The sequence below is a fragment of the Taudactylus pleione genome, unplaced genomic scaffold (assembly GCF_031769625.1).
Source record: "Taudactylus pleione unplaced genomic scaffold, aTauple2 ptg000257l, whole genome shotgun sequence".
Classification (NCBI taxonomy): Eukaryota; Metazoa; Chordata; class Amphibia; order Anura; family Myobatrachidae; genus Taudactylus; species Taudactylus pleione.
Genome location: NW_028284659.1, coordinates 964,116 through 976,878, shown reverse-complemented (window position 1 = coordinate 976,878; position 12,763 = coordinate 964,116). Strand labels below are relative to the sequence as shown.

General features: G+C 42.1%; 1 protein-coding gene across 5 annotated transcripts in view; it reads right to left on the bottom strand.

Annotated features, from left to right (window-relative positions):
- GRAMD1A (GRAM domain containing 1A) overlaps positions 1–12,763 on the bottom strand; it is a 234,874-nt gene that overhangs the window by 58,744 nt on the left and 163,367 nt on the right. For all 5 annotated transcript variants that reach the window (XM_088480865.1, XM_088480864.1, XM_088480866.1 and 2 more), the window contains 6 exons: positions 12,328–12,348; positions 11,103–11,187; positions 10,906–11,009; positions 9,942–10,037; positions 9,091–9,171; positions 1,063–1,178 (listed from right to left, as the gene is read on the bottom strand). In XM_088480865.1, the coding sequence (XP_088336991.1) occupies positions 1,063–1,178; positions 9,091–9,171; positions 9,942–10,037; positions 10,906–11,009; positions 11,103–11,187; positions 12,328–12,348 (503 nt within the window). The remainder of the gene's footprint in view (positions 1–1,062; positions 1,179–9,090; positions 9,172–9,941; positions 10,038–10,905; positions 11,010–11,102; positions 11,188–12,327; positions 12,349–12,763) is intronic.

Genomic DNA, 12,763 nt, shown 5'->3' with positions numbered 1-12,763 from the left:
CACTATAACATCTCACTGCACGTGGTGACTTACACAGTACTGACCTCACTATAACATCTCACTGCACGTGGTGACCTACACAGTACTGACCTCACTAACATCTCACTGCACGTGGTGACCTACACAGTACTGACATCACTATAACATCTCACTGCACGTGGTGACCTACACACTATACTGACCTCACTATAACATCTCACTGATCTATTTTGCTGTCAGTGTCCAATCACTTTTCTCTACATAGTGAACATTGCTCTCCATCATGAAGCCAACATTTGTCTCCAGCTACGGTGGCTATTATCTCACTGGAGTTCACACTTAGGCAAAGAGAGCATGTTGTGGGGTCCTCTGCCTCTGTAATATTCTCCAGGCCTGGGGTAGGAAACCCTTGGCAGGGAGGTTGTGAGTGGCACTCGCGGGGTCAGTCCATCTCCTCGGTGCGCTGCTCCTCCCCTGCTGTTCCACCTACTTCCCTCACTACACCCTCTCCTAACCAAAGAACCTGAACCACAGTCAGATAACAGGATAAAGGGGTCTATTTACTCAGCCTTGGATGGAGATAAAGTACAAGCTAATCAGCTCCTAACTGCCATGTCACAGGCTGTGTGAAAAATGACAGTTAGGAGCTGGTTGGCTGGTACCTTATCTCCGTCAACTTTACCTCCATCCAAGGTTTAGTAAATAGACCCCAAAGCTCTGACTCTGCTTATCATTTATCCAGCACCTTCTAGAAGATAATAGCTAAAATCTGATTGGTTGCTATGGGCAACAACTGCACTTCTAAAAACTTTACCCTTGGACTAGATCACACAGAGGACGATGGAGGTTATCTGCCAACCGGATATGGCCCCGGTCAATCCCATCGGTACAAGGCATCATGCTAGTTTTGGACAAGTAATCAAGCTGGTCAATATTGATGGTGGTTTTGCTTCCTATCTGGTGCATTTAATTTATTAACCCCTTGAAACTAATCCCAATGAAAAGGGCTGTACAGATAATAACCCACAGCTGGGCTCCGCAGGCCGCCGCGAAGAGACTGGCGTCTGTACTGGTGACACTTACCCCAGGCCGTTGAGCAGCTCACGGGGTGACACATAATCCTCATCCTCACTCGTCAGTCCCAGTTCGGTACCATAGCATTGGTGAACGATGTGCCACAGCTCCTGGGGGGACAGCGTCTGCCGGCAAGAAGACAGCGAGGACTTGATATTGATTTTATCTGGACATTATTGCAGTCAGTCATTCTGTCTACACCAGTTATGTACAACACATGGAAAATCGTCTTTATTTCAATCCTGTAAGACTGACGCAAATAATATTTCCCGTTTATTGATTCATTCCAGAGAGAGGCCTCTGTGATCGCTTTACAGGCGCAGGAGTGGAAGAGAAGCTGCTATACACAGTAGAGATGATAGAATAATTACAGTGTAATATCTAATAATGAAACTTATTTACCATAGGACTGATCTGCAAGGACACTTTAGTTCTAGCATGTAATAACACATCACAGGCAGGCCGAGAGGAGCAAACGTTCATCGCTAAACGATCAATCATACATCTAATGTTACCAAATAAATGCCCCTGTATTATAACTCCTAAAAATACTAAGGGGTAGATGTACTAAGCCTTGAAGAGAGATAAAGTGAATGGAGATAAAGTACCAACCAATCAGCTCCTGTCACTTTACAGACTGTGTTTGAAAAACGGCAAATAGACATCCAGTATTACTAATGAATAAAAGCCGATGCGAATGATACAATCTCTGCTACTGCTAAGTATAAATGGAAATACACTATCTGACAAGGGAGCTGGGACGGGAGGCACCAAAGCCAGAAGTGCAGTTTCCGGGGGTTAGACTGCGTTTCTCATATGCACCAAGCCCCGGCAGGCGTTACATTACAGGCACTGGATGCAGTGTGTGTCGCCATCTTTAGATGCATTGTCCACAATATGCGCAAAAGGACTCAGGGAGACTCGTGGTCATAGAGACCTGTCCTGAGCGTTTTCCTTCATGCATAATTAGAGCCAGCATGCGGCAAGGAGTGGCGGGATGCATCTAATTAACACCAGCATGCGGCAATGAGTGGCGGGATGCATCTAATTAGCGCCAGCACGCGGCAATGAGGGGCGGGATGCATCTAATTAGCGCCAGCATGCAGCAATGAGTGGCGGGATGCATCTAATTAGCGGCAGCATGCGGCAATGAGTGGCGGGATGCATCTAATTAGCACCAGCATGTGGCAATGAGTGGCAAAATGCATCTAATTAACGCCAGTATGCGGCAATGAGTGGCAAAATGCATCTAATTAACGCCAGTATGCGGCAATGAGTGGCGGGATGCATCTAATTAGCGCCAGCATGCAGCAATGAGTGGCGGGATGCATCTAATTAGCACCAGCATGTGGCAATGAGTGGTGGGATGCATCTAATTAGCGCCGGCATGCAGCAATGAGTGGTGGGATGCATCTAATTAGCGGCAGCATGCGGCAATGAGTGGCGGGATGCTTCTAATTAGCACCAGCTTGTGGCAATGAGTGGCGAAATGCATCTAATTAACGCCAGTATGCGGCAATGAGTGGCGGGATGCGTCTAATTAGCGCCAGCATGCAGCAATGAGTGTCAGGATGCATCTAATTAGCGCCAGCATGTGGCAGTGAGTGGCGGGATGCATCTAATTAGCGCTGGCATGCATGCAATAAGTGACGGGATGCATCTAATTAGCGCCAGCATGTGGCAATGAGTGGCGGGATGCATCTAATTAGCGCCGGCATGCAGCAATGAGTGGCTGGATGCATCTAATTAGCGCCGGCATGCGGAAATGAGTGGTGAGATGCATCCACGCCCCAGATCGCATGCAGGACACATGCTGGAAATTTTGCATTAGGAAACTGAATACGCCCCTTAAGAAGTCGGTTCTGGCAAAACGTGTTGGCTGCTTAGTGCAAGAGTGACCTAAGGTGGGAAATAACTTACTGTCACGAGTTCATCCCCCGCAAGGGGCAAGGACAGCAAGATTATACCAACTACCCCCAATAAGGCTACACGGCATGTGTCAAGTAAGGATTCGGAGGGTTCTATATTTATACATTTTAAATAAATAAACCAAACATAAAAGGAGTCTCTGGTGTGAGGGTCTCATTATAGAAATCATTTTAAGAAGATATCTTCCCATCCATCCATCCTGTGGTTACACTCAGCGTTATATAGGACTTTAACTGGTTGGTGCAAATATGGAGCAAAAGTTCTTTTGAAGGACCTGAGCCGTCCTGTTTTACCTTCTTTATACTGACTATGAGATAACACTGTACATGACACTAATTCAGCAGGTCACACAGTATACATAGGTCAGTCTGTGTGCGGGTGGGGACTATATATAGTACATTGATTTATGCGGAATCGCTGCTCTGTAGCAAGTTCAGATAATGACATTATCTTATCAGAAATGGTCAAAGTTCCTTTACCCTGTGCATGCACCAGGTGTGATAAGTCCTCGCATGGAATATTACATATCACATATCACCTTATGCTAAATACATGCATTATTCTATAACTAGTAGCAGTATAAGGAATAATGCACAGATGCTGCATTCTGTATAATTACACAGGAGCTTATTCTAATATGCATCAAAACAATGGGGGTGACAGATGGCATAACACCGGGCACACTAATTTTATCTCTCTGTCTGTGCAGGCACTGTCCGGCATCTCTGTCACTAATGTGGAACCTGCGAGACAGATTGGTATCCTGTGTATACACACGGGCGTACACTTACTAAGGCTGATTGGGACGTTTTCTGTGCTTAGTGGTCTAGAAGTAGCCATTACCATACTATCCCTTTATATATACATAGGCTTACCATACTATCCCTTTATATATACATAGGCTTACCATACTATCCCTTTATATATACATAGGCTTACCATACTATCCCTTTATATATACATAGGCTTACCATACTATCCCTTTATATATACACATAGGCTTACCATACTATCCCTTTATATATACACATAGGCTTACCATACTATCCCTTTATATATACATAGGCTTACCATACTATCCCTTTATATATACACATAGGCTTACCATACTATCCCTTTATATATACATAGGCTTGCCACACTATCCCTTTATATATACATAGGCTTGCCACACTATCCCTTTATATATATATACATAGGCTTACCATACTATCCCTTTATATATGCACATAGGCTTACCATACTATCCCTTTATATATACATAGGCTTACCATACTATCCCTTTATATATACATAGGCTTACCATACTATCCCTTTATATATACACATAGGCTTACCATACTATCCCTTTATATATACATAGGCTTACCATACTATCCCTTTATAATACACATAGGCTTACCATGCTATCCCTTTATATATACATAGGCTTACCATACTATCCCTTTATATATACACATAGGCTTACCAAACTATCCCTTTATATATACACATAGGCTTACCATACTATCCCTTTATATATACACATAGGCTTACCATACTATCCCTTTATATATACACATAGACTTATCATACCATCCCTTTATATATACATAGGCTTACCATATTATCCCTTACATATACATAGGCTTACCATATATCCCTTACATATACATAGGCTTATCATACTATCCCTTTATATATACATAGGCTTACCATACTATCCCTTTATGTATACATAGGCTTACCATACTATCCCTTTATATATACATAAGCTTACCATACTATCCCTTTATATATACATAGGCTTACCATACTATCCCTTTATATATACAGATAGGCTTACCATACTATCCCTTTATATATACACATAGGCTTACCATACTATCCCTTTATATATACACATAGGCTTACCATACTATCCCTTTATATATACATAGGCTTACCATACTATCCCTTTATATATACATAGACTAATCATACTATCCCTTTATATATACACATAGGCTTACTATACTATCCCTTTATATATACATAGGCTTACCATACTACCCCTTTATATATACATAGGCTTACCATACTACCCCTTTATATATACATAGGCTTACCATACTATCTCTTTATATATACACATAGGCTTACCATACTATCCCTTTATATATACACATAGGCTTACCATACTATCCCTTTATATATACATAGGCTTACCATACTATCCCTTTATATATACATAGGCTTACCATACTATCCCTTTATATATAGACATAGGCTTACCATACTATCCCTTTATATATACACATAGGCTTACCATACTATCCCTTTATATATACACATAGACTTATCATACTATCCCTTTATATATACATAGGCTTATCATATTATCCCTTACATATACATAGGCTTACCATATTATCCCTTACATATACATAGGCTTATCATACTATCCCTTTATATATACATTTGCTTACCATACTATCCCTTTATGTATACATAGGCTTACCATACTATCCCTTTATATATACATAGGCTTACCATACTATCCCTTTATATATACACATAGGCTTACCATACTATCCCTTTATATATACACATAGGCTTACCATACTATCCCTTTATATATACACATAGGCTTACCATACTATCCCTTTATATATACATAGGCTTACCATACTATCCCTTTATATATACATAGACTAATCATACTATCCCTTTATATATACATAGGCTTACCATACTATCCCTTTATATATACATAGGCTTACCATACTATCCCTTTATATATACATAGGCTTACCATACTATCCCTTTATATATACATAGGCTTACCGTACTATCCCTTTATATACATAGGCTTACTATACTATCCCTTTATATATACATAAGCTTACCATACTATCCATATATATATATATATATATATATATATATATATACACACATACGTAGGCTTACCACACTATCCCTTTATAAATACATAGGCTTACCATACTATCCCTTTATATATACATAGGCTTACCGTACTATCCCTTTATATATACATAGGCTTACCGTACTATCCCTTTATATATACATAGGCTTACCATGCTATCCCTTTATATATACATAGGCTTACCGTACTATCCCTTTATATATACATAGGCTTACCGTACTATCCCTTTATATACACATAGGCTTACCATGTTATCCCTTTATATATACATAGGCTTACCATACTATCCCTTTACATATATGCATAGGCTTACCATACTATCCCTTTATATATACACATAGGCTTACCATACTATCCCTTTATATATACATAGGCTTACCATCCTATCCTTTTATATATACAGTACATAGGCTTACCATGCTATCCCTTTATATATGCATAGGCTTATCGTACGATCCCTTTAGATATACAGTACATAGGCTTACCATGCTATCCCATTATATTTACATAGGCTTACCATACTATCCCTTTATATATACATAGGCTTACCATACTATCCCTTTACATATATACATAGGCTTACCATACTATCCCTTTATATATACATAGGCTTACCATCCTATCCTTTTATATATACAGTACATAGGCTTACCATACTATCCCTTTATATATACAGTACATAGGCTTACCATACTATCCCTTTATATATACAGTACATAGGCTTACCATACTATCCCTTTATATATACAGTACATAGGCTTACCATACTATCCCTTTATATATACAGTACATAGGCTTACCATACTATCCCTTTATATATACAGTACATAGGCTTACCATACTATCCCTTTATATATACAGTACATAGGCTTACCATTTTATCTCTTTAAACCGGGACACTCAAGAATTACACAGGTTCTGTGGTTGATTAAAAACCAGGTGAAATCCAGGCTTGAAGTCAGCCAGCCACAGAACCTGTGTAATTCATGAGTGCTCAGGGATAGTATAATAAGCCTATAGAGATAATGCACGCAGCATTTTTCTTATCCTAGAAACGTAAAGAAAAACCTCTGCCTGTTTCTGTAAAGACATTGATGGTAGGCACAGAAAAAAATAGGCATGAAGAAAAAAAAATATTTTGTAGAAAACAAAAAATTTGCAAACAAAAAAAACTAATAACCAAAGTCCTTTCATTTTTAATTTTATGAAGTGATATAGAAATATTATTGCAAAATAAATATTGCGACATGGTTTACTCAATTAACAGGCAACAAGCACAATCAATCCCCACTGTAATCCACGTACATAGGGGAAAGCTTCCATATGCCGTGCCAATTAAAGTAGAATTTTGTACAATTTGCCAAACTATTTTGAGGCTCATAATCGTAATGTGTCCAGAATCTCTATTCAGTTACCGTTCACTATTGTGTCCTCAGTATGTTTGCTTCTATAATGCCGAACATATGCCCTGAAAGGACCCTGAAGGGTTAAAAAAAAAAAAAAACGACTGTTTACTTTACTCCTGTTGCAAACAGTAATTAGCAATTCACGGTTACTGAGGCGCTGCCCATAATTAGGAGCACAAGACTGATAATGAAATCAAAGCGTCTGCCTTTATACAAACATTGATTCCATTTATACTGAGATAATATCTCAAAGCAACAATTTAATATTGTCTGAAAGTTGTTAGGGATTAAAAATATTTGATTATGGTTTACTCCAGCTAGAACATGGGAAGGGAACCTGCGGCACGCCAGTTGCTGTGGAACTACACCTCCCAGCATGCCCTGCCGCAGATTTGCTGTTGGGGCATGCTAAAACTGTGTCAGGGCATGCTGGGATGTGTAGTTCCACAGCAGATGGAGTGCCACAGGTTGCCTGCCCCTGAGTTAGAACATTACACAAAGATGCAAGATTGTTTTACTATGGCACCGTAGAATGAATATATATATATATATATATATATATACACATACATACACACACTGTATTATATAGTATTACATCCCAACATTATCCCATAAACGGGGCAGTACACGCGACCTTCACGTGACCACATTACGCCACAGTTGTGCACATCCCCCTAGAGAAGTGGCCAGCCCCTCCAAAGCATTGGGTCGTCGTCAGCTCCCCCACCCCCTGCCCCTTAGAAACACCCCTTTAATGCCCCGGCACACAAATGTTTGGATCCGCAGCACACAGGCCCCACAAATCAGGACTATCCCATCTAAATGGTAAAAAACTACTCCTTAATAACATGAGTCCTCAGTGAATGAATTGATTGCTTTTCCAGGCATATTGGTATGACCCACAAAAATAATCGGCATCGCTTTGTGCTAGCGTCAGGTGTACTTTATGCACAAATAAGTTGCTGGCGTGTGCGTGTCCCCCGCTGAAGATTACGACTTTGCTCCATACTAAGCAGGTAAAGCTGTAAGATACCGGCTAGTAGGATTATGCAGCATACCAGGTTTCCCAATATTTAGGGTGTAGTTCCCATGATTTAGTCCGATCTCAGGTATACACAAGGACCCTTTGTAGTTTATACACACAAGTGTAGTGTCATGTTTATCTGAGAAAGGCAAACACTCAGACAGCAGGCAGTGAGAGGCTGCCTCAGAGATTTATGTGGCCCCTCCAAGATAAACATATATCAGGAGATTACATGGAGATGAGGATGGGGTTTAGAAGTAGCTCTGATATAAATCACACCCCATTTGTGCCAGAGATACAACAGACACAGTTCTGATAGAAGAGGTTTCGGTGCGTCATCCACAGACAGCGGCTCACATTACGCAATTACACCAGAACCTCCTCTGCTAACAAGTATGTAGTCATAATTAATAATGTCGACAGTTATGTCGACATTGTTGAAATGGTGCTCTGGCTTTTATCACCATTAGGCCCTGCCCCCTCGCGGCATAATGCCACTAACTGGGGGTCTGAGCATCGTGTCATGGCGACCTCGTCCCACCCATGTCACTAGGAAGTGGGCAGGACGCAGGACGGTGAGCTACGCTTCTGGGAGTCCCCTGGATGTTCCACTAAGGTTAGCAAGTATGAATACAAGTAAGCAATGCGATGCGGACATTGTAACCACAAAATATATTTAGATACAGCTTTGAATTGAGTGTCCTGTATGGAGGAAATAGTCACCATTCCGTTCAGCTTTCAGTACACAGGAGGACAGGTCTCCTTACCTTATCCAAAAGAGCATTCTGCCACAGGCGGAATATCAGTAAGAAGGAACGATCCCGGGCACCAAAGGAGGTGAAGAAATGCTAAAAGAGAGGGGCAGACAGTAACGTACAAAGAGATTAAATCATAAACACTCTGATAGACATAACCAGGCGGACGTAGAGATCAGACAGCACAGATACATTACAATTAGCCATCTACCCACGCGTTACCCTAACTCCCTGCACATATACACCTATATACAGTATACACAGATACGGGACACACCGAGGACACGCAGAAAACTCACACACAACAGAGCGGCTACGGGACAGGAGAGGAGACTGGCGAGCCGCTCTCTGCGCGAGCTGCCGGGAACAGGACAGCTGAGGTAGAAATCAAAGACTGTAATAGTGCTGATAACGCTGCTCTGATTGTCGCACTGAGGCCAAAGTTCAAATAACTCACTGATAACTACGATCAATTGTGTGACAGGTGTCTGATAACGGCAGGGAAGTCCTAGAAAGAGTCACTGTATAATCTGCACTTTCATGCCAGTGGTTTGCAGGTAACAGGTCTCACCCTGAAGGGCACAGCGGACAAAGCCTAGAACGTCTCAGACTGGTTCCAGGATATTTATGGAGGAGCTCAGACTGGTGAGACCCACTGGCAGCATACCACTCATTTGCAGGTACCCCACCAGTATGTATGGGAGGAAGTCCATGCAATGCTCTGATTGGCTACAGGTTGATCTACTCGTGTGATTGGTTCTAATGCTCCATTTTTTTTGTATTCCTAGTAAAATAGGAAATGGCTTCAAATAAATCTACGTCCCATGCGCCATAACTGTATGCGGCTGGAGCTGGCCTCTTACCTTCTCGTTCTCGGTGCACACTTGGATAGCGTTAGGAATCACCTTTGCCGTTTTCTCCTTTTTAATGCATCGTATGTCTTTCAGCTGGATAGTGATCTGGCGAGTTGAAAAAGATAATAAATTAATGAAGACAGTGCCTGATATAGCATAGTCAAAAATACTACGAATCCTTTATAATTCTAGAATGTTCTCAGCTGGCCCACTTATCTAGAGTTACCAATCTAGATCTTGCAGATAACAAGTTCCTTCATGGTCCATATATTTACAGATGGGACATCTGGCTGTAGTAGTGTTTGGGCCCCTTGGACTTATGCTATCTCTAGGGTTTTGAGCTTTGAAGGGTTCCTTAATAAACATTATGGCAAACATGAAGAACAGCGCTGTAACACACGTCCAAGACTAGAGAGTGACTTTGTTTTGAGACTAAAGCCACTGGTATGACCACTCTGCTTAGAAGAGGACATTTCATCCATTGTCCCAAGGGCATTGTGGAAGTACAGTGTGGACTCATTTTAGAGATACCCCTTCCCAGGCTACATAGCCAAGAAGTCTATTGATGGACCCCAATAGACTTCTTGATCTGTTGGATCCCATAAACAGACTTTTTGGTTATGTAGCCTGGTTGGGTTACCAAACTTTCTGAAAAATATGGAAGTATATAATAAAAGGACAGATAAATGGACAGACTGATCGATGGGCAGAGACACTGATAATATCAATCAGTATATAAATATATAACTCTCTGTGACGTCTTCCTTAGAAGATTCAGCCTTCTCGTCTTACCGCTGATCTCCTGCTTAGAGACCCAGCAATTCTATAAAGATGAAGCTTCTGGATATCACCCTCACTAAAACTCCCCCACACTGATCGGTTTGGTATATACTTGGTATGAATCTCACCGTTTGTTACCTATATAAAGTTTTTTTTGTTTTTACAAAATCAGGGAAAACTTTGCTGCACTCACGGTGGTTTCCCAGCGGAAAATGTTGCTATGGAAACAGATCCAGTTTTCCGATAAGTACAGCCGTCCCTGGAGGAGAATATCTTTCTGCAGAGCGCAGGAGTAATCTGATGGTGAGGAGGAGAGGAGAGGTGTGAGTGAGGGACACCAGTAGAATTGCGCGCTTTTACTTTAACTGCGAATCGCTCTGTCGCACTCACCCACAATGAGACGCTCCGAATCCGGCAGTTTCTTGAAGATCTTGCGGAAGTCTTCATTGCGCTGCTTGTAATTGGGGCTCAGCATCTGGAAACATACCGGGGAGTGAGAGGAGAAGTTACACAACCCAGCGGCCGGACAAAGCGTTCTGGTCCCCTACTCCCACTAATTATCTCAGCTCTCCGATAGGATATTTCTATAGTATAAATAGAATATCTATGCGACATCGGAGTCTAATCAACATTAGCGCTCTGGACTCTGCTTCATCTCGCTCTATGCCCCTGTTGTTATCTGACAACTACTCATACTTACCTACTCTCCGGAAGTTGAGGGATGCTCCCGAATGTTCTGCTAGCCCTCCACACTTCCCAAGAAGAGTGTTCGGATCTCCTGCATCCCAGTAAAGTGGGCAGAATGGGGAAATAATTGCCGGGAAATTTACGGCTCCGTATTGAGGGGACCGGAGCTAAATTTCTCAAAAAAGCGTAATTTAGCTCCGACCCCTCCTCGCAGTCCTGTGATTTGCGGCAGTTGACGGTTGTGGGACCTAAGGACATAGGAACCCGGCCCAGCCCCCCAATGTGGCCAGCTGCGTCTCCTGTCTGGGCTTCTCCCGGAGAGGAGACATGAAAAGTCTGCAAATATGCACCTACGGCTCCACATCAACACCAACATGGGAAGGAAAGCAGGAAGCACGCAGGTGCCCTCAGTGGAAAATAGTACTGGTACACAGAGGTTGAATTAGTTTGAACGCGCGCTACAATGGGCACACAATGGTGCGAGGTGCGAGTTCTAACTCTGTAACAATTGTAACCCAAAAACCAACATCTATCATTATTAGGAATAACATAACGCAGCGCTATATAACTGGGTTCAGACAGAATAACAACAGACTGGTTATAGACAGACAAAGAGATAGGAGGGCCTCACTCACTGCCCGGCCATTGGTAGGACACTATAGGCCGCATGTAAGCAGCCTTTAATGACAGAGGCGCAACGTAAAACATAAGTAGGGAACATTCCCGGCCGTCACTACATAGGGGGTAATCCCATAGCAGCTGTGCAAATAGTCACAGGGACGGAAGAACATCTCTGCCTGATATTGATGGAGGAGAAGCCATGAAGCAGCCAGACGCTGGGTCACCAGGGACAGAAGACGGCAGTAGTAAGAATACTACGTCTGTATGTACGTAGTGAGGGAATGACAGAGGAAATACAGATACTCACACTGTAGAAGCTCTGGATCTTCTGTAAAGAAAGCAAAACATGCAGTCACTAGAGGGAAAAGATACTCCATGCACATAACACGTGCTACTCAAAGATGGCCACACATGTTCAGTCTATTACACAGGACACACAGCACCCGCACATTCATAAGAGATGAGGATTAAAATGGCGATGTCATGGAAAAAAGGGCTTATTCTGAAAATAAGTTTAGTCTATCGTTTTCCCTGCCCAATACAAGGAAGCAGCAGCAATAAATGAGACCCGCCATAAGAACCCAGACCCCACCTCCGGGGCATGTGCCCAATAGGAGAAGGTTTGATATCACCACCGAAAAAAGATCATTTGCAAAAGTGACTTGAAAGAGAGAAGAGTCAGCGGTGGGTGCTGGGCGTAGAGGTGTAGGTGTTGGGCATAGGAGTGTAGGTGCTGGGCATAG